Source organism: Sitophilus oryzae, unplaced genomic scaffold, assembly GCF_002938485.1.
Source record: "Sitophilus oryzae breed Bouriz unplaced genomic scaffold, Soryzae_2.0 scaffold_1840_pilon_pilon, whole genome shotgun sequence".
Taxonomy (NCBI): Eukaryota; Metazoa; Arthropoda; class Insecta; order Coleoptera; family Curculionidae; genus Sitophilus; species Sitophilus oryzae.
In genome coordinates this window covers 303,826-328,238 of record NW_022146547.1, presented here as the reverse complement: position 1 = coordinate 328,238, position 24,413 = coordinate 303,826, and the positions used below count along the sequence as shown (strand labels likewise).

Here is a 24,413-nt window from a genome sequence, read left to right as displayed (position 1 = left end):
CGAATCAGAACTCAGAACTAACTGCGGAAGATGTGCCGACTCTCTAAATAGGTGGGGAAAAGTCCCTTCAGCCGCATGCGACTGTGGAGCTGACAGGCAGACTGTCAAACATATAGTGCAAGACTGCCCAATAAGAGCATATATGGGCAACTCAGAAGATTTCCTTATGGCTACTCAGGAGGCAATTGATTATATACAACGACTGGATATCTGTTTATGAGACGAATTAGCCTATTTTTTCGTTGTGTATGTTTTTTTTCTTTGTTTATGCAGTTTTTTTATCTACATATTTTTTTTTGTTGTTTATGCAGTTTTTTTATATACATTTTTGTTGTTGTTTATACCATTTTGTGTCCTATAACTTAAGATACTGTGATGTAAGCCATACGCTAAATAAATAAATATACAGGGTGTTCCATTTATTTAAACAAAAAGCAAAGATAAATTATTTTTTATTTTAGAAAGTTTGGAGTATAATTTTGAACATCCTGTTGATTTATTTGTTTATTTATTAATATATCCGAAATTATCGAAATATATTTACTCATACCTTAGGATTATATAAAATGATCTAAAAGGAACCCAAAAAATACAGTAATATACAGGATGTTCCGTTTAAAAATATCATCCTGATCCACTCACACTTTTTTGAGCCACCCTGTAGAAATTAAAATAAATTTGCACTTATAATACACTCCTTCCTTAGTCACATTCAATAATAGTTGCAATAAAAACTTACTTTGTTAGATGCTTGATTAGAATCTTCAAAACATCAAAGTTAGTTTTAGGTATTTTGTAAAGAAGTTTATGAACTTCGTGTACTCGATTTTGTCTTGATTCTTTTTCTAAGAAAATATACAGTTACTAAACTATACCATTAAAAAACACATTTCTACTTACTGACAGCATTGATAAAATCATTATGATATTTGAACGACATAAGCGGTTCTGGCAGATTACGCAAATACGTTTTGAGAGCACTGGTAATTGTTTTCGTTTCCCATTCTTGCGGATCGTCCAACAATAATTTTTCTTGTTTTCTTCTGTCTAATCCCATAGCTAAGAGCTTGTTTACTTTTGATGTAACACCCACAACCCTAAAACACGTATTATCCTTTTAATTCAAATAAGAGTTATTAGATCACCGTTCATTGAGATAAAGTTAATTTCCAATATGAATGAAAATTTTCCTATATGATTCCCATTTGTATAGGAAAATTGGAACAATTTCCGTTGCACGTCATCAATGACACCAAACGTCGTCTTATGGAGTTTGCTGGTGGTCGTATTATGATATGCAATGGAAGTTATTTAAATTTCCCTATATAGAATATTAATATATTGTAATCGCAAAACATTTTCAGATGCATGTCATCAAACATCGGCATTGACACTAAAGTCTATAAACCTGACTAAATGAAATTTTGGCAAAAATGGTTAAATTTGCTGTATAATATAAGATACCGAGCAGCTCTTCATTTTACTTTATAGAGCAAATGATTGTAACAGATATTTAGATTAAAGTTGCAAAAATTAGTTTAAACCGAATTTTATTATCGCTATATTGGTCACATTGCGCCGTGATCAGCAACGTTGTCGTTTGTTATTTATCAATTATCATAATGTCAGTCATAATTTTGTATAATATCGTGTTGTTGTTAAATCTTTGTGAATAATTCTCGTTTTTTTGCCTATTTTCATAGACTTTTTTTAAAAAATGTACTTTTAAACACAAACAGTTCCTTTAGGAACTAAATTTTTGAGTTTTTGTATTGCATTTCTTGAAATTGTGTGTTGAAAATATGCCGAAGCATTTAAACAGTCGCAGCAAAGAGCTTGTAGCTTCCCTGATAAACTATTTTGAACGTGTAAAACTTGGAAAATAACTTCGTTATAATAATGCTTTTATTTATTCACTATTTTAATAAAGAATATGCATTCCTTCGGAAACTCTCTATTTATTTATCTAGTAATGCTAAAACACTCTATTTGAAAGTCGATTAGAGAAAATAGTATGATTCATTGGCAAGCGATGTAAATATTTGTGATCAGGTAAAATTGTGATGTAAGAGGAGGCTTAGCTTGCCGGCGGCAGGTCAGTAGTAGACGGATCGGCCGGCTGTTGTGTTGTGTTTTGTCATAGAGTTGACATTTGGGGGTTGCGAGTCTTTTGACTATAAACGTTGCATGTACTGTAAGGCAACGGGTCGTTCGACCATGAGAAGAAAACCTCTTGTGACGTCATGCCTTCGAGGTTGGTCTTGAGAGTTTGAGGTCTCCTTTGTCTTCTCGATTGACACGATGCGGCGTTGGGGTAGTGAGGTACCCCAATTAGCCTATTCGATTGGGATGCGAATTTGTTTAGCGGCAGATTTGCGCCGGGGGAAGCCCCTATACTATTTCAGGTGACACTAGCTAGTTGTTGAAGATTATTAACCAATAAATCCAAATAATATTTGAATTAGATGGAAGATATAGAATGGGATATATTGAATAAAATATCAGTGATGTCACTGGCTAGGAGGCGGAATACCCCCGGGTGAGTTTTGCTATTTAACTATCAATTTTATCCAGATCAGTAAATTTTTGTTTTGTTATTTTCATGTACAATGAGAGAGTGCTTGCCAATGACCAATTAAATGGATATTTGAGGTGAATTTGCATTGTGAGACCTGGCTGAGTAAACCCCAGAAATAAGCGATTTTACAAACGAGAACGTGACAATAAAGATCCTTTATTACCCTTGACTGCAGTCAGAAAAGTAAGTTTGATTGATAAGCACATTATACCACTTTCAAAGTTATTTATAGTATTTATTAAATTCTGTGATTATTAGTTGTGCATTAATACTCTTACTTATTATTACCACTTATGGCGTTGTAAGATGTACATCGATAAATAAATTAATAACCCATAGTAACGCTTAGAATAATCTTCATAATGGACTAGTTTTTGCCAATATGTAATAACTAAAATAAGCTATAAAACAAATTAATCAATTAATTACTAAAATATTAGTTATTAAATTAAAAATAAAACGGAAAAATCTTTAAAAAATAATATAATAAATGTATCGTTTGTCACTTTTAAATTAAGACTCATTTCATAAATCCATCACAATCTGGCAGCGCTGTCGCCATCGCTTGTCACTCAAAGTTGATCACGTGCATTGGAAATTGTTTTGCGATTACCATACGTAAACAAGTATCAGCAATATCTTACCTGTATATACCTTGTTCCTCTAAACCTCTCTTTTCTAAAACTTCTATACACTTTCTAATATATTGCAGTCCAGTCTCATCCAGAACGTAATTCTCTTCCGTTGAAATAGCCGGTTTGTTTAAATACGCAGTATAAGTCTGCAATTATTATACGTGATCACAACATTATAGAAACGTTATTGTTACACTTACAGGTTCCTTGCCATCCATTATGTCCATCCATGCGTTCCTATCATTATCTGATAACGCTTGAAATGTGTAAGTGATGCCAGGTTTGCTGTCTGCTTGGATATCAAAACAAAACCGCTTGTCTATTGAATCTGACTTTCTTCTTACGCACGATGTTATTACCATCTTTTCTGGTTGAGGCAACTACATAATCAAATATGAAAAGGTTTAAAGTAAATAATAAAGCACAAATACTTTTCATATTATGGATACGTATTAAAACATGGATAACATTACATTTCTTCCTTAAGTTTGATTTCATGCATCCGTTATACGTTGACACGATGGTCCGACGATGCTCTGATTGGTCATAGCGTTTTCGCGCCACTTTTCATCCGTAAATATTTTACTTCAGCCCGTCAACGCACCCGTTCATACGATAACGTACGTTTTGACACTTTTTTGACAAATTTAATCTAACCTTAATAAAAATATAAGTAAAATAGCAAAATCGTTATGGAAACGAAAAAATAAAATGACATCAACGTATATCCGATAAACGGAGGCATGAAAATGCAATAAATTTAAAAACTGCGTTATTTTCTAACCAATCAAAGTCTTAAATTCTACCAATAAAATTAATATCGTATCAACGTATCGTCGGACAACGGATGCATGAAAATGAAGCTTTAATCTTTTTTTATTCAAAATATTAGCTCAAATTCAATATACCCTGTATTTACCTACTGGCTATACATGGTGTTCCAATATTCCGTGGACGTAGAACTACTATTTTTGGATTGGTTAGGTTAGGTTGTTATTCTGACTTGAATGAGATTTTAGGTAACGGTTTTTTAATAACGGTTCTTAAAGCATCTGAAAAAATTCGTAATTTTTTTAAAAGTTTGATGTCCTCTAGCGTCCACACGCATTTTTGTATAGAAGTAAATTGTGTCATTTTGATTCCAAAAATACGTAGTAGTTCTATGTCCACGCAATATTGGGACACCCCAAATATATTATAAGACTATATTACTAGTAAGAAACAAAAATTGAAGCCAAGTTTTTGAGATGGAGCTATACAAAATGCACATAAGTCGGTCCTTTTCGTTCAACAGCTTTGAACTACGCAAGCGTGAGAAGTGTTTCGCGATTAGTTGATTTATTTCATACTAACCAATAGAAGTAGTTTTCTAAGTTCCTATCTACCACGTATATCAATTTAGCGTCTGACTATTCGCGGCTTTACTTATAAATTTAAATTTAATCTCTGACATATTTAAACAAAAACAAGAAACAGATAGATATGATGAATATCTAAAATAACAGGTTGAAATAATGCAATTACCAATAAAAAAATAATATATTATACTTTATTAATATTTAGAGGTTAAAATAGTGCGCGGGCAGGTGACAGCGTTCAGCGATGAAGTAGACGAATCAGATCGTTTTATTTGGCGCGTGCGCACGAAAATTCTATTGAATCAAAAGGATAGACTTATGCAAGATTTATATTCTTAGCAATATAGTCTTATAATATATTTGGGACAAATTTCAATATACCGGGTGTTTGTCCATCACTGATTACAAATTTAATAGTTTACTAAGAAAATATGTTTGTAGTAAGTAAAATGTATGTGTAGCAGTTGAGTAATAAAAAAATTATGCTTACTGATTTGGTCGTAAGCTGGTTGTAGGGAAGCATGGTAAACTCTTTAGTTTCTTTGTCATATTTGCAGTAGTGTTTTGTCCACGTAGTACCAAAAGCCTCTGGAATGAATTATAATAAATTACTCACTATTACTAGCAAATAAAACTTTATATGTAGTTCATTTCGTCAAGGAGACAAAGGAAAAGACAAATTTTACGAAATTGGTTGTTAAAATCTATTCTGTGCCCTGTGTCCCATGAATGCCGACAAATCTTAGATTTGTGAAAGTCGCCCTTTCTTAAATAATCTTTATGTTCGTTAATTCGAACATTTAAGGGTCTAGATGTTTGCAAATAATTCTTTTTTAAATTGTTGAAACATCTAGACCCTTAAATGTTCGAATTAAAGAACATAAAGATTATAGGGCGACTTTCACAAATCTAAGATTTGTCAGTATTCATGGGACACAGGGCACAGAATAGATTTTAACAATCCAAAACATATAATGAAAGAAGCGATAGCCTGCAAAAGAAATATAAAAGAGGCTTTTTTAATACAATCTAATAAAAATAAATGTATTGCTCATGCATCTATGTAGATGTTAGTAATGTATCGCAATCGCTTCTTTGATTTTAAAGAATATAATATAAATAAACATAACATACGTAAAAATTAAAAACAAAACATACAGAAAGTTTGAAGCTTTTTGGTTTTATATTATTAAGTAATTGTTATCACTTCATATAATGTAATTTTAACACAACGTCTACGGTTTTTGTAGACGTATCTGTTTAAAAAAAATTAAAGTGTTCTCGAATAGTTGAATTTAAATATTTTAAATAGTTTTTTTCATTATACTTTGTATTTTTTTTCTTCCGACGACGGAAAGAGATAACTTTCCGAAACGTTAAGCATTTTTTTTTCTTTGTTAGGCAAATTTGTATTACTGTAAACATAACTTCTGACAAGCAGCGTCCGTTTAGGTTTAAGGCAGAAGTGTTTACAAAAAAAAATATATTTTATTTTGTAGATTTTCTTGCAGTGCAGTGGCGAAATACCCATAAAGGATTTTTTGGAAAGACGAATCCGCCTCATAAGTATAGACATTTTTTTATTATAATAATAATAATTACTTTTCTCTAACAAGAACAAGTATCCTTCTTTACATCCTTTCGAATTTCTCAGCGGTTCCTCTTGTTTTTGAACTTCGGACATTCGTTTTTTCAGTTTCTCGGTGAAATCGTCAAAATTGCTCCGCGTCTTCTGGATTTTCGACTGCAAGTCCCTCATAAACGGCTCGAAATCCTTTTTGATCTCGTGCCCCTGATGGTAGAACGTGAACCAGGCATAGACAAATGTGAGCAGCGACTCCACAAACTCAAACTTTTTTCGTTCGTGCACTTGTTGGATTAGATAAACATAGTCCATACTGGCCGTGTAGAAATGCCGTTCGGCCATATCCACTGAGGCATCCGCCTGAAAAAAATTGAAAAAAATATATATACTACAGGGTCTTTAATAAAAATTGATCATAGTAAAGATCAGAGCTGCAAGCTTTTTATAAAAGGCTTAAGAGTCTATTACGCTGTACAGGGTGGGTCAAATTCGACGCTTTTAAATGGAAACACCCTTTTCTATAGGAGATAGGCGAAAACTAATATCGGTGTGTGGAGCTCAATTTTCACCAAAAACATGATGGTGAAAACCATACATCAATATCTGTTACCGTTTCGGAGTTACGGGGTGTTTTTAAAAAATGTGCATTTTTAACTTGATATCGCTTATAACTTTTTCGAAATACAAAATTTTTGTAGTTTCTATTTAACCAGTAGGCTTTGCACCTTTTTACGTAGAATTTAATGGAACTCGAAAACATATTTTTTCCAAAAAGATAATTTACCGAGTTATCAACGCTGAAATTGAAATTTTTGCAGGGAATTTCAAGAATAATTTTAGAGCTAACCAAGATCCCAGCCGTTGGCCGTCGAGGCCGCCTGACTTAGTGCCCATGGATCTAATCCTATGGATATATTTGCGGGAGAATAAAGGTTCCTTATTCTTCCGTATAATCTAGACAAGAATTAGAAATACTTAGCAGTTATGAGAGGATATATTTCACCCCTACTGAGTTAATGAATTCCGCGAAAAATGTTCAAAAACTGCCCCGTCTGTCCATAACAGAAAGACTGTCGATAAGTCGAACACCTGTAGCAAAATCTCATGTCGTGGTTTGCTATTTATTTTTATTGTTATTAGATATAGTTTAAATGTGTTGATGTTGGTTAAATATAGTTTAAATTGTTATAAAATTCTGCATCTCTCATAGCAAATATTATTTTCGTTTTAATTGATGCTCACAGCTAGAATTTTTTTGCATTACAGCCAGTGCTGTTCAAAGCCTACTTATTGCGAATTTTTATATACTCTATATCTCGAAGAGGAATCGAGCAAAATATCAAGTGTGTTATATTTTTGGAAAGGTAATTTTAAATTCTTTTCAAGAAATTAAAAATATACAGGGTGTTCCATATAAAAAATCAAATTTTCTGTTGATACTTCTTAAATTATTAATTTTAAAAAAATTATTCTTAAACCATTAAATTCTACGTAAAAAGGTGCTTTGGAAATGTTTCCACAAAATTTTCCATAGCAAAAAAGTTACAGCGATTTGTTAGAAATGCATATTTTTGAAAAACACCCCGTAACTCCGAAACGGTAACAGACATCGATATGCGGTTTTCACCATCATGTTTTTGACAAAAATTGAGCTGCAGACACCGATATTAGTTTTTGTCTATCTCCTATAGAAAAGGCTGTCTCCATTTAAAAGCGTCGAATTTGACCCACCCTGTACTGTTCGGGTCGCTCTCAGGGGTCGGGTAAAGCGGGCGTGTGGCCGAAGGAAATATATATATTTCAGAAATCTGCCTAAGGCTTAGCCCGATCCTGTCGTGTTAAGCCACACTAAAAATTCCAAACACACGTGCTTTGATTAAGGCTTGATTAAGGTTTGCAGAGCTTCAGCATTTGCCATAAAATAGCGAGCAATTTGTTACAAAACCATATAAATTATCATATTATATTATCACGGTAATCACAAAACTTCAATCTATTTCCGTATTGTAAAGGAATTCTAAATTATCTCTTTATTTTCGAGAAAATTTAGTCCAAACATAATAAACATTTTGTTGATGTTTGACCATCAAAATCTTAAAAATAAAGAAATTGTCTAAAAATGTGCTACAATACGGGTATAGCATAATCCTTTATCTCTAATTTCCTTCTTTATTTGTGTAAAAATACCTAGCCAGTTTTACATAAAACGTTAAATGCCGAACGCTTATTTAGCTACTTTTTCGGACTAGTGTAATGGACTCTTAAGTCAAAGACTTAAGTCTTTTTAAAACTGACTTGTTGCAGCTCTGGAAGAGTTCAACTTTTGGACTTAAAACCATCATTGCTAGAGTAACTGCCCGATAGACAATAATAATATAATTTTTCAAAGAGAGTGACATTACATAAATCGTAAACACTATTTTATAGGTTTGTTGACTGGGATTAATGCAAAAATACTAAAAAATGTCAGTGTCTTTTTCAAAAGCGAATATCTCCAAAAAAATTATCGAGATGAGCCAAAAATCAAACTATTGAGAAAAGATACCCCTAGTTGAAAAAATAATTTTTAAATCCCTTGCTTTGTTAACTTACTCCACAAGATTGTTTCAAACTTTCACCAAAAATATATAAACGTAGTGCAAAAGATAATAATATGTATTCTGGTTGTCTTGACACACTTTTTACAATCACAACAAAACTCACCTCCCACCCCAACGAAGGCGCCAAACCATTATGTAGTCGAAAAACACAATCAAAATGCAATAAATACTTTTGAAATATTATTAATAGTAACAATTGACTACCGAAGCTAAATATATCTTATTTTATGAATGAAATTCGATGAACGAAAGACACTGAACGTTAAAAGGGCATCCTGAAAAAATGCGTGGGCTCGTTAATAATGTGTGCGAGGGTGAGGAAAAGCAGACCTATTGCGCAATCCGATGACAGCATACGCGCCGCGTTGTCAGACCTCTGGGACAGGAACGATTGACAGGAGTTTATGAATTCAAAAAGATCTTTCTATACAGCGTATTTCAAAAAACATGTACCATCTCTCCTAGGGAGACTCTTCAAGTAAAAATAAGATTTATTTGTCCGCGAATAGCTCCGTTTTTGCTTTGTTTCGTAGCTATAGGGTGTTAAAGTCTTTATATTTTTTCGATTTATTGTATTTTTTTCTTCCAAGTACATTTAGCGTTTCGAATGAAATTTTCAGGGTAAAAGTTACTATAAATGCGACATATTTTAAAGCTAAAAAAGTGTCGACATATTCACCAGGGACGTGCATATGGGTTATCACTGAAATATTTAAAAAAAAACAGCACCTACGCCACTGACTTTTTTCTCTTGTTAGCAAAATAGTGTAAGCAGTTTAATGCCGATTAAATGTTGTTTCTTGATATTTTGTCGATTTCGGCCTCCTTGTTGAGATAAACGCAATTTTATTAATTTGCCTTGATCCAAGTCTAATAGTAACCTTTAAAAAAAATAATATCATTAACTTGTGAAAGTTTAAAAAAGTACTCATTGATTCTTCATCAAAAAATATGAAAAAAAGTTGCTATAAACACGGGTATGGAAATGCATAGTTTTAGACTTACAGGATGTTAAAACTTTTTAAAATTAGTTTTTAGTTATTTTGTAATTGTCTTAAATACCATTATTTTTGTATTTGAAATTGCTGTAGGTTGGACTAATAGTAGTAATATTTAATAATAAATTAGGTAAAACATATAATTTATTAATAATTGTAATTAATAAAATTGCGTTTATCTCACCAAGGAGGCCGAATTCGACCAAATATCAAGAAATAGCTCTTAACTGGCATTAAACGGCTTAAACAATTTTTGATATCAAAAGAAAAAAAAAGTCAGCGGTACAAGTTTTTTTTTGAAAAATATTCCAGTGATAACCCAGATGCACGTCCCTGATGAATTTATCGACACATTTTTAGAATTAAAATATGTAGGCACTTATAGTAACTTTAACCCTCAAAATTTCATTCGAATCACTAAAAATACTTTTAAGAGAAGAAAATTATAATAAATCCAAAGATTATTAAGACTTTAACACCCTGTAGCTACGAAACAAAGCAAAATCGAACCTATGTTGACATGGACGAGAGACTGACCCCACGAGAGATAGCACATGTTTTTCGAAACACCCTGTATAAGCGATATACAAATTTAACTTTTAGTTACGTAATCGAGTGTGCAATTTTTAAATTCACTATTGCCAATCATGAAAATATGTATTCGAAATATCTTGAATCTAAAATAGATTTTAGATATGTCAACATGTTTTTGATTATATCTTTAGCATAGGAACATCATAATTTAAGTACATACTAACATTTCGGCATATACGTATCAGACATATCTAGTTGAAAATGGTTGAACACGGCACAAAACCATTTATATTTGTGTTTACTACTTTTTCGTAAGAATTGACAACGTCGATATAAAAGGGCAAGTTCCAGCTTACGGTGACGTCATCGGTCGATACGCACACGTCCATCTATGACGTCGTAAAGGACAAGAGACAGGCCACAGACTTGTGCGTCGATATTACAACACTCAGGACTCAGGTGGATAGGAGGCGCCATCGGCAAGTCACTGGTCAGGAGAATTTGTTTTGACTGTAGTATAACTTTCACATCAAACAACATAACCAACTTAACTGAATTTGAGACAAAAATGCAAATATCTATTAAAACATAACATAATAAATACCGTATGATCGAATAAAAACGGCGTCAACAATGGCTATGAAATGAAGATCGCTGTCATTTTATATGTAAAATTATATGGGAAATGTCATCGATTGTCATTTCCAAGCCAACTGGACGCCGTTTTTTTTCGATCATACGGTATTATAAGAACTTCAAAAGAGAAAAGAAGCAAGAACAATAAGAAATAGCATCATTACTTATTTAGAAGAGTTTGATATCGACCGTTAGAAAGTATCAAAGGACTTTCTCACGTAACAAAAAAATAATTTTTTAATTATTGTTACCGAGGTCCGGTTCTGCGATGGCCAAAAAGATCTGAACCCTCATTGGTAGTATTAATTAGAGTTTCCCGAACCATACTAAAAGGGATGGTTCTCAAAAGTAAAACCGATAAAAAAATGAGTTTCAAATGAAAATAATATCAAATTATTAAGTCATGAGAAAGAAAACATGAACACAAGCGAAAAAAAAAAGAAAACACAAAGAAAAAAAATAACATTTTCAATTAAATATGCAAATGCTTATAAAAACATAACACAAAAAAATATAACTAATATATTCAGCAATATTATACTAAATAATAAAATAACATATTTAAACTTCAATAATTGCTAATAAACACTATAGAAACTTCAAAATAACTTCAGAAGTAAGCACAGTACTATACGAGATAGCATCACTACTTATTACTTGTGTCCTAGCAGGCAACTATTAAGCCCGACCAATCACGTTAGAGTTTTTGACAAACACAAATTAATTAACACCCTTTAAATAACCACGCTAACCAACCTGATTGGTCAAGCCTTATAGTTGACTGCTAGGACTAGACACTTCTCTACTTATTTAGAAGAGTTTGATTTCGACCGTTACTTACATTACTGTCCGAAAAGCCCGAAAGTACCGGGAATTAATCATTTCGAGTCCCGGTTCTTTGGTGTCTCAAAAGAACCCGGAATTCCCGGTACTTTCGATACTGGGATTTCCCGGTTCTGAACCCTACTCTAAATGGACAAAACCATCAGGATTTTTCTTAATTATGGGTCGATTGGAACCAAACTCGGCACGTGGATAATAGAGGTACCCGAATGGAGTCCTCAAACGTACAGAGTTGTATTTTTACTTTAAATATTTCAATATAATTTTAATCTAAAAAAGATTGACATCTAGATGATATAGAGGAACGATTATAAAATAAACGGGTGAAAGTTTTTAATACATAATCTTATAATGATATTAACACTGCGATCCTCCACACACATTATTTAAACATATCGTTGTCAATTAAAAGATACCAGCTGAGATGAAAAAAAAAAGAGAAAAGATATCGTGGCGCGTATACGCTTATTAAAACTTACGAAACAATTATTTTTATTGTATACTGGCTATATCCCCGTTCGTGAGAAAATTAGACTTGGTTTTGCGCTAATATTTCCTTTCCTTCATTTTGAATCTCACACTGATGAAATATCAGTTCAATTTATCTTAAATAGGTGTTCCCGGTATACCAAAGTAAACATTACAATACCAAAATATTGTAGACATATTTGTAATAAGAAAAATATATTCTGGCTTATTTAAATAAGCTGTGTGTTAAAGATGTCTGTATAATTCAATCAATGCGCCTTATATATTGACAATACATTTTAAATAATATATTATGGATAGGAATTTTTATACGTATATGTAGCTTACATACATATATGGAACAAATACCTATTATACCAGGTGCGTCTCAAAAGTTGGCTCACCTCTATAACTTTTTTATTTTTGCAGATAAAAAAACGGGATTTGGTACATACCAAATACGTATATACGTCGTTCATATACTAACATTAGTATATGACATAAATTAGGATTGATTGACATTCAGTTGTTTTCGTTCGCTTCCTGTTTTACAGGAGATGACTACAACTTTTGATTTTTAAACGGCACCCTCGGTAGGTATTTTTCTTCTTTATTCGATACAGAATGACACTTTGAGTAGAATGACATATCATATGTCAACTTTTGACATTGTCGCTTAATTTCAAAAATGGTAAAAGTTGACAAATGATATGTCATTTTCTACCAAATAAAATAAAAATATATCGAGGGTGTATTGCGGTGAATTAGTGTTTTATTTTGCTGTTGTACCGCTGCAACTGTAAATTTTAATGTATATGGTACAATAAATAAATTAAAATAATTTATATGTATTTATAAATAATATCAAATAATATTCGTACGCAAATATATTTATGGATTATATAAAATTAAATTTAATAACATTATACGCTGTGCAGTAAACAATCCCAGTCTAATTGGATGCAGTATTAAAACCTATTACAGTGGAAATTCCATGAGGCCATAACAAAACAATAATTAACCAACAAACTACATACACTGAAAAAAAATTATCTAAAATTTTATTTAATTTTCAAATTATTATAAAGAATAGATAGTGATTTAATAAATATTTTGTTGAAAAATAATAAAAAAAACTATTTAGTTTAAACAGAAACTTCTATCACAAAAAAATCTGCAGTTGTATTAAAAAATCTTTATTAAACATAATTGTTTTCTGCTGTCTAAAGCTTGAATCTCCATATGAACACATACCATTATAATAATATTTGGACTTTTAACCAAAAGTTTTCCACCAAAATCTATTAAAAATATCAACTTTGTGTGAAAGACTAATCAGTCACACACCAATCTCTTGGTTGGTCTCTAAATAGGAGTTGGTGATCCATTTAGAGTGTATTCCATTCCACTCTCTCTCTATCCTACTACCTAATTCCGACAAAACAACGACAAGACAGAAACATTCATGTTTTACGACAAAATTGCGACAAATCTAATACATTTCTGCGACATTTTTGTCCCAATTTTGTTTTGTTTCAAAATTCGCACACTTTTCAATGTCCCGTCTCGAGTCGGTAAAGATCAAAGTGTCTATGTTTTCGTATATTTTACGACAAGTTGTCGGCGCAGTGTGGATGGCGTGTGCTGCCATCCATCCTACTCATCATCCTACTGACAGTAGGAAACCAGTGAAATCACACATGGCTAATAAAACTCATTCGCAACAACTAAACTTTTGACTTTGTTGTACTTTTGTACTTGCGGTGTGGACAATTTGCTTCAAGTTTTTCTTGTTTTTGTCTCAAAATCGTGTTTATTTTTTGTCGCCTTGGTCTAGACCCGGCATTATATTTTACATAATATTTTAATTTAACTTTTCAAGGTCTAGGCACTTTTCATTTTGTAAAATACTGTCATGGATCGCTGACTCTATAAAATTAGAAGCAATCATCCTTAACACAAAAAAATAACAATCTCATATTTATATTTTTTTCAATTAACAGTCTACCAACATATTTCGGTAAATTAAAAAAAAAGTTAGTAGACTAAAGCTACCGATTGATGTCACTAAGTTATTTTTCTAAGTGTATTTGAAATACGTCGTTTCAATAGACTCATGAATCTCGCATTACAAAAATTGAACTTCGACATACAATAGCTTATACAGTGGGCGGGATTATTTTATATAGTATCGAGTTTCCAGAAACATATACGTACATATTATCTTGAGCTTAGATAGCTTTGGAGTTAAAATTATTAAATGAAAAATGTGGTTTACACTAAACAAACAAAAATGACTTAGCGAGGAACAAATATCGGAACATAACATACCAAAGATAAAAAAAAGTAAATTATCGAGTAAAGGTGTTAACTTAGAACTGATAACGATGCGTTAATATAGATTCAATATGTTTATGTTTCATGTTCGTTGTTTACTAGGGTTTAGAACCGGGAAGTCCCGGTACCGAAAGTACCGGGAATTCCCGGTGCTTTCGGTACTTTCGGGACTCGGTATTAATAATTAAAAACATATTTTTTGTTACGTGCGAAAGACTTTTGATACTTTCTAGCGGTCGAAATCAAACTCTTCTAAATAAGTAGAAATTCTATCTTTTACTGTTCTTACTTCTGAAGATATTTTGAATTTTCTATAAAGTTTATTAACAATTATGGAAGTTTAAATATGTTATTTTATTATTTAGTATAATATTGCTGAATGTATTAGTTATATTTTTTTGTGTTACGTTTTTATAGGCATTTGCATCTTTAATCGAAAATGTTAAGTTTTTTTCTAATGTAGTTGGTTTCGAGGTTGGTTGATGTTGTTTGATGTAATTTTTAAGCTACCTATGTGTTATCTTTTTTTACGCTTGTGTTCATTATATGTGTTCGTGTTTACTTTCTCATGACTTAATAAATTGGTATTATTTTCATTTGAACTCAATTTTTTATAGGTTTTACTTTTGAAAACCATCCCTTGCTTGCTAATTGACGAACTAACACAATCGTTGAACGAAAATATTTTTGTACGGTTCTGGAAACTCTAATTATTAATACTACCAATTGGGGTTCAGATCTTTTTGGCCATCACAGAACCGGGCCTCGGTAACAATAATTAAAAAAATATTTTTTTGTTACGTAAGAAAGTCTTTTGATGCTTTCTAGGGGTCGAAATCAAACTCTTCTAAATAAGTAATGATGCTATTTCTTATTGTTCTTGCTTCTTTTATCTTTTGAAGTTCCTATAATATTTATTATGTTATGTTTTAATAGATATTTGCATTTTTAATTCAATAATTTAGGGCTATTGTCTCAAATTCAGTTAAGTTGGTTTATGTTGTTTGATGTGAAATTTAAGTTATCTATCTATACATTTTTCTTTACTTGTGTTCATGTTAATTTTTTCATGACTGATTACTTAATAATTTGATATTATTTTCATTAAAAATCTCAATTTTACTTTGAAAAACCATCCCTTGCTTTCTGATTGATGAACTGCACCACCATTGAACAAAAATTAGTCAGTACCGAAAAAAACGGTTCTCTCGGTTCCTAAGAGGCGCGGTACCGAAATTCCCGGTTCCGATAAACAGCTCTGGTTTCGGAAACCCTATTGTTTACAAACGACCGATGTGTACCAGACTTATGCATGCGAAACCTGGACACTTAAAACGAACATTATAAGGAAACTGCAGGTTGCACAACGCTCAATGGAACGAAATATGCTGGGAATAATCAAGAAAGACCGCAAAAGAATAGAGTGGATACGACAAAAGACCCAGGTAATAGGTAGATGTCATCTACAAAATCAAATCCTTCAAGTGGTCACAATGGGCAAGACATCTGGAAAGGACAGACAACAGACGGACCACAAAAATTACAGCATGGTGCCCGCGAGGAGTTAAGAGATCTAGAAGAAGACAAAACCTGAGATGGGACCATGATATTAGAAAATTAGCAGGGATAACTTGGGCCCGCAAAGTCAACCAATAAACCCAACTACAAAGAGAGTATCTAAATATGTGAGGGAGCCTACATCATAATTGGAATTGGTTGAATAAGCTGAAAATTATGACAATTATTAAACTTACATACTTATAGTGTGAAAATTGGTTAAAAATACATAAAATTATTATAGTTTATCATCAGACTAAAGAACACTCGCTATATGTCCTACATTCCAATCGTAAATTCAATTTACTTCAAACAATCGAAGGCAGCATAACGACTTTTCCATTTTTATTTATGTCTAAATATTTAAAGAAAAAGCTAATGTTTTACTGCAAACAATGGAAATCGTTTATAGTTTATAGTAGAATGCACTCCTCACAACTATAAAGTAATAACATGAAAGGTAAACATTAAGCCTCCAATTTTAAAGTTTCTAAATATTTCAAATATTTTCTACGATTGTGTCTGTTTGTTAAAGGCGGCAATTGACTTGAGCCGAGCGGTGTAACAATCAAAGAGATTCATACTTAAAAGACCTTCATATTCCTTTAACTTCACAGAAAATTCCAGATTCCAGACCAAATTTCGTACATTTTATCTAGTTTATAAGCAGGAATTTTTTTTAAAAACTTAATTCTGGTAATTTTGGGACAGCGATGTATTTAAATAAACTTTTTATTAAAAAATAACACGATCAAAAATGCTGTGGTAGATACTCGACAGCAGTACTATAAAGTATGTTTCAAATATTTCATTGCTGACAAATGACTGCTTGAACCGAGAATGATTAATTATTAATCGTACAAGACGCCTTGATCAGCTGAGTTATTAGCTATGTTTTCCGTTTACCTATTTATTTCTTTTCAACATCAATAACTTTGGTTTAGTTGTATGTGTGTAATAAGACGCGTTGAAAGATAAAAATGCATCTATTATTTTTTTGTCTTTCTAAAAATCTTTCGAACTGCAGACTTTTTGACAGTTACATTGCTTTAAACCAGGGTTGGCATGATTTAAATCGTGATTTAAATCAAGTGATTTTTTTAATTTTAATCATGTGATTTAAATAAAAAAAATAATTTTATTTAAACTTCATTATAAATAAAAAAAATAACTGTAAAAGTGATAAAAATGTGTCCTAGAACTATAAAAAAAATATTTCTATAAAAGATAACAGATAATAAATCGAAAAGTAATTGTAGATGTTATAAAACATAGAACTATATAAAAATATTTATTCACCAATTTAAATGTTGGACAGATTTTTGAAGTAATTTCGTGTGAATCCATTAGACCGCTTATACGCAGGAATTAAAATTTATGTATAAGTGACAAAAATTCGCTGTTCGAATACATTCGCAATCTAGTGCAGAACTAGGTTCTTCTGATATAGAGACTATATCTTCATTCCCGAGAATCTATAATCGTTGTCAGGAAATATATGTTATTTTATATTTTTTTGAAACGGTTCTATTTTTCCAAATTCTTACCAACATTTTGATCTGCAGTAAGTATTCTACACTTTGACATTAGATAATACTAATTTCATTCTCGACTTATAGACAACAGTGTATTGTTTTATTAGGAGTAAAAATTATACTTTTTTGATGATGCTGTAGCTTTGAAGGATCATCGTAAAGCTATTCCGACGTTACAAGGAAGCACAAAAAGTACATTTTTACTCCGAATAGAACATACTATTTTTTTTAAAACAACAACAAACCATTTTTTAATCAATTTCAAACATTACAATTAATATAAACAGTAATCGAGCAACAATTCGTACACTAATTGAATTTGATACTTAATATCAGTTTAATAATATATTATTGTACTTTTGTGCTTAGGCGTAACAGTGCTTTACTTTTATGCCTAGGCGTTAAAATGACAAAAATTAATACTTTTGAGATGTTTGAAAAAAACTTTTTTGCGAAATATATTGGTGACCGATGTGGAAAAATGACAAACGCACCATAGAATTATAAAGATTTTAGCAGAGAGAACAGAGTTATAAAGATTTAGCCATTTAGGATAGGACTTTAATTGGAAAGAAGTCCTAGTCATTTGGAAATCCGATTTAAATATTGTTTTGAATTCAAATAAAAAAAATCTGATTTAAATCAAAAAAATCTGATTTGAATCAAAGAAATCTGATTTAAATCAAAAAAATCTGATTTAAATCAAATAAATCTGATTTTTTTTTTTTTTAAAAATCATGATTTTTTCCAACCCTGCTTTAAACTGAGGCATCCTTAATTAAACACCGTTAAAGTGAAAAAATTGATGTAGGAAAAACAATAAATAGTCCCACATATATTTTAACAATTTTTATTCAAAACTGCCAGAAACCTTCATATTGTCTTCTTTTTGAATAAAAAAAAAATTGGCGCCGGGAGGCACGTATAGCCGTCCATACTATATGTTAATAAAAAGTTGGTAGGCAGTTCTTTTAGTTTCAAAGTAAAGGCATTTTTCCAATTTTTTTAGATCTCAAAAACTGCGACTTTGACTGATTTTGATGTTATTACAAATTTTGTTGCAAATATTATTCCTAATCTTAAATTGAAAACCGCGTTTCGCTAGCTACTGTAATTTTGGAGTTACGATTTTTTAAAATTTTCAACCCCCTCCCATACCCCCTTACCAACTCCCCACCCCCACCAAAAACTAATGGCCAGATTCTCGGGTGCCACATTATTTTTGGGCCAAATTTGGTTAAAATTGGTTTAGCGGTTTTTGAGTTATCGTGTTACAGACAGACGGACAGGCAGACGGACAGACAGACACCATGAAAATATTTTGTATTTAGGTCATTTATGACCCAAATAACTCATTTTGAGTGAAATTAAAAAAACTTTTTTTTGTCGATCTTAATCTTAATATAGCCTACCATACCTATTGGTATGGTCGGCTAAAAAACACTTAACGATGTGCAAGGGTTATAGTTAATAACTGTTCTCAGAAGTAAAAAGGAAAATATCAATTAATATCAATTAACAAAAACGAAAATACTTTAAATGGGTTTTAATAGATAAATATATTTTTATCTTTGGCGTAGCATTCAACCGTCTTTAGATAAAGGCACATTTGACATCCGTTTTTTATATATTACACAAATTTTTGAATTTACAAACCTCTGAATCAGCACCGATAAGCAATTATATACCGACTTATCTAAATTCTAAAAACTCTACTTTTAAAAATAAATAAAATAACGTAGGTAATAATTCTGATCGGTTTTTTTTAAATCCATTGCGGTGGTTCTAACAATAAGTAAAATCGTACTTGCTTGAAGGCCGTCTTCGTCACCATCGTCGCTCCATATGGAGCTAACAATAAACAAAATACCAACTGATCTGTATAATATACCGGCTAAAATTGGACAGGACGTGTGCTTCAATACGTCATAAAATATTTTTTTATTTATTTTTCTACGCATTTTATGTAGGAAAATTCTTTTTTTAAAGAGATCAAATGTTAGTACTAGAAATATTTTATATACGTCAAAGGATCTTTAATTATTTTCAAGACAGTTTGAGTATTAAAAATATAATTACCATAAATCATATTTTCATAATATAATATACGAATATACCGTATACCGGATGTTGAATCGTCCGACGGGACATAGGAAATCCCATGTAAAATGGGGTCAATTATTGGCTTCCCTAATTATTTTAGAGAATAATTCTATTTAGGTTTATTGAAGAGCACTAAAACCCACATTCAAAAGAATAACTTTAGAAATTTTTGATTAGCTCGTTTACGAGTTATCGCCGATTTCTTTTTAAATATTTCTCCTTTCTTATGGCCCTATATTTACTTATGAGCACCAGTCAAGGTAAAAGATAACTGTCAAATGAAGTTGTCATTTCAGAAATTTACCTATTTAGTGCTTTATTATTATTGAAAACTCATTCCTACATCGGAAATCTTAGAGCAATATTCAATAACTTATTAATTTAGGTACTATTAAATTGTTAGAACTTTAGGATTTAAGATGTTCAAATATTCCTCCATCGACTGCTAGACAATAACCCAGGCGATCATAAAATTCTCTTCTTACATTCGCTAGTTGGTAAAATGAAATTGTATTGCATTCGGCAGAAATAGCATTGTCTAGATTTGGGTATTTTTTATCCTTGTATATCCTGTTTTTTAAATGGCCCCAGAGAAAGAAATCATTTGGCGAAATATCAGGAGACCTTGCTGGCCAATTTACTGTATGATTAGAGCCAATAACGTTTCCGTTAAAACTATTGTCTAAATATTTCCGAACAGCCAGGGTACTGGCTATGTGCCGGGCAGCCATCCATTTGGTACCAAACTTCCTGATTTTCCCTAGCGGCATCATGTAAAGCAGGTAAAATATGATTTTCGAGTAGTTCCAAATAATATTCTGCATTTAAATTTCGCGTAAGACATAATGGCCCGATAATATTGTGTCCGAATATCCCTGCCCAAACATTTACTTTCTGTGGATATTGCGTCCTTGTTTCAATAAACCTGTGTTGGTTTTCTTTGTTCCAATATCGATAATTTTGAACATTGGGTTCATTATTTAAGGTAAACGTGCATTCACTAAAACATAGGTATGTTTTTTAAAAATTCCCTATCCGTGTTTGCTAGTGTGATCTATTCCTATTTCATCCTCAAGTTTCCTTGTGCTGATCTTTCCATCGTTCTCTTCCACGCGCAATAAAACTTCCAAGTCGGTATCATTTCTTGCATCTTCTCTTTGTTCATGCCTTGCTTCACATCTGCAGTTACTTATTAGGGTACCTTTGGTCTCAAATCTCTGGATGTTCCTTGCGATTGTAGATTTTCAGGTATCGGTCTATTCGGATACAGAGCAGCAAACATGTCCGACACCTTTTGATAACTATTGCCTTGATAATACCATTTAATCATCAATACTTTTTCTTCGGTAGTGTAATTCATGGCTAATATTTTCGATGTAGGTATGAGTTTTTAATAACAATAATAAAGCACTAAATAGATAAATTTCTGAAATGATAACTTCATTTGACAGTTATCTTTTACCTTGACTGGTGCTCATAAGTAAATACAGGGCCATAAGAAAGGAGAAATATTTAAAAAGAAATCGGCGATAACTCGTAAACGGGCTAATCAAACATATCTAAAGGTATTCTTTTGAATGTGGGTTTTAGTGCTCTTCAATAAACCTACATAGAATTATTCTCTAAAATAATTAAGGAAGCCAATAATTGACCCCATTAAAATTTACATGAGATTTCCTATGTCCCGCTCGACGATGCAACACCCGGTATATATAAATATATACAACTCGGGATCTCTACTACCAGAAATCAACAGAAGAATTAAGTTAGCAAGAAGTACTTATGGAAGAAACTTAATCATATTCAAATCTAGAATGCCACTTTATCTAAAGAAGAAAACATTCGACCAATGTGTACTCCCAGTCATGACCTATGCATGCGAAACCTGGACACTTAAAACGGACATTATAATGAAACTGCAGGTCGCACAACGCTCAATGGAACAAAATATGCTGGGAATAACCAATAAAGATCGTAAAAGAATAGAGTGGATATGACAAAAGATCCAGATAATCACAGATCCATGTCATCCACAGAATCAAATCCCTCAAAAAGTGACAGTGGGCAGGACACCTGGCAAGAAGGACGGACAACAGATGGACCACAAAAACTACAGCATGGTACCCACGAAAAATTAAAGAGACTTAGAAGAAGACCAAACCTGAGATGGGACCATGATATTAGGAAACTACAACAATATCTATAATGATGGGACTACAAAGAGAGTATTGTTGCGGACCCGTGTGGACTCGACCTAATCCAACTATATGTCCCGCCCCCAGATGACCTTAACATCGCATTAAAGAATAGACACCGTAATGATTCATTCGAACGTTCGAGAAGAATCGAGTTCCACTGGAATGGAGTAGTACATACGAGAACATTCGAAACCTTCTCTATGCACCTAACGATCTATGGACTATTCGAGAAATCTTTAGCTGTAGGTATAATGGGTATAAAAGCCGGCGGCTGGAGCCTGAAGAGGACAGAAATAAATAGACGAGTACAGTAGTTGTCGCGCTAAATTCAAAATAAATTCTTTCTAGATAAATAGTTATAAATCGTTTGTAAATAGTTCTTTAAGCCTTTTATCGTTATTGTTTTTGTTAATTAGTGTAAATAAATTGTGTTTAAATAAATTGTGACTTTCTATCCACACGGAACCGACGAAAAACGTAACAGTATTTAAATGTGAGGGAGGCTCCACCATAATTGGAGACAATTGAATAAGCTGAAAATGATGATGATGATACCGTATGATCGAAAAAAACGGCTGGGATTGACAGTCGATGATAATTTTAGTAAGGTCAATCGCTACATTTAATTTTACATGTAGAATTTCAACGATCTTCATTGCAAAGCCATCGTTGACAAGGTTTTTTTCATCATGCGAGACTGTATGACGTCTAGAGATTGGCATCGCAAAAATTATCACAAATTGTCTCTCCCCAGCCATCTTCGACGCCGTTTTTTTTTTGATCATGCGGTAGTCACTGTTCTCGATTCTATAAGTTCTATTTTTTACTAAAACATCTTCAATGAGTCTTTTAATATTACAATACATCGTTAGGAAATATAAAAAGTGTAATAAAAGAACATCATAATTGTTATTTCTGTTTTAACTTAGCGCCAGAACAATATAAACCCAACGTCACATCTAATGTCACAGTGAATTTACGATAAACGCGAAAATAAACGACACAATACTTGGCTTTGCTCTACTTATCCTTGCCATAAATTACACACATTTTCGAATAACTGTAATAAATTCAATAACAGCAAAGTGTTATCGACAAATACCTAATTTTTCCGTCCCGTCTTGCTAGAAATTTTTGAAACTGTTTTTGATAATTATCAGATAGATATTATATTAAATAAACTAGCGTGTACCAGCGACTTCGTTCGCGTCGAAATCATTTGTAATGGTGATGATAAAGCAAAGCAAGAATTTCCATTAACATACAAACTGGATAAAATTTTCTCACATTTATGTCAGCATGAGAAAAAACAATATGGCGATATTATTATATAACTTGGTAATATTTGCGCGGTAGTTTCATCTCGTTGGAATATGACTTTCGAAAAATCCGTTTGCCAAAAACAAGCTTTTTACGTCAAGCAGTTTAAGCAAAATCGTGGTTAAAAAATTACCCAACTTTTTGAAACACCCTGTATCATTTTTTAAAAAAATTCAAAATATGTAAAAAACCAAATAAATTATGCTTGTCCAAGCGTTTTCCCCAAAGACTATCCGTTTTTTAAATAACAAATATTGTAATATTTGAGGGGCGTTTTCACCCTCTTGGAATTTGAGCTTCGAGAAACCCCTCCTTATTGAACCTCTACACACCACAGTCAATTCGTTTGCCAAAAATCAGCTTTAAACGTTAAGCAGTTTAAGCAGAATCGTGATTACTGAATGGTCATATTTTATGAAACACCCTGTATAAATTTATAAAAATCTTAAAATATGTAAAACAACAAAATAAAATATACGTGTTTAATAGTTTTTCCGAAAAACTCACCGGTTTTTAAATAAAAAATATTTTAATATTTGAGGGATAGTTTCGCCCCCTTAGAATTCGAGTTTCGAAAAATCCCTTCTTATCGAACCTCTATACCTTAAAGCCAATCTATTTTCTAAAAATCAGCTTTTTACGTCAAGCGGTTTAAGCAGGATCGTGATTAATCAATTACCAGATTTTTCGAAACACCCTGTATACATTTTTAAAAATTCTTAAAATATGTAAAAAAAGAAAATAAAATGTTTAAGCGTTTTTTCGGAAACTTGACCGTTTTTTAAATAAAAAATACTGTAATATTTGAGGGGTGGTTTCACCCTCTTGGAACTAGAATTTCGAAAAATCCCTTCTTATCGAACCTCTACACCCTAGAATCAACCTGTATGCCAAAATTGAGCTTCTTACGTTGAGTGGTTTGAGCAGGATCGTGATTAATCAGTATGTCAGTCACTTAAGGATTTTATATATTAGTATAGATACCAAATCTCGTTTGTTTATCAGAAAAAATAAAAAAGTTATAGGGGTGAGCCACTTTTGAAACGCACCCGGTATTATTACATCAAAATTCCGTTATTTTCCCAATAAAAATATCAAAACCTAATTTAAATAATGTTATATTTAAAT

At 32.0% G+C, this 24,413-nt stretch overlaps 1 protein-coding gene across 2 annotated transcripts in view; it reads right to left on the bottom strand.

The window, feature by feature from the left end:
- LOC115883232 (rho GTPase-activating protein 26) overlaps positions 1-24,413 on the bottom strand; it is a 55,135-nt gene that overhangs the window by 14,711 nt on the left and 16,011 nt on the right. For both annotated transcript variants that reach the window (XM_030901566.1, XM_030901567.1), the window contains exons 4-9: positions 6,174-6,516; positions 5,062-5,159; positions 3,414-3,593; positions 3,223-3,359; positions 901-1,097; positions 740-845 (exon numbers count right to left, since the gene is read on the bottom strand). In XM_030901566.1, the coding sequence (XP_030757426.1) occupies positions 740-845; positions 901-1,097; positions 3,223-3,359; positions 3,414-3,593; positions 5,062-5,159; positions 6,174-6,516 (1,061 nt within the window). The remainder of the gene's footprint in view (positions 1-739; positions 846-900; positions 1,098-3,222; positions 3,360-3,413; positions 3,594-5,061; positions 5,160-6,173; positions 6,517-24,413) is intronic.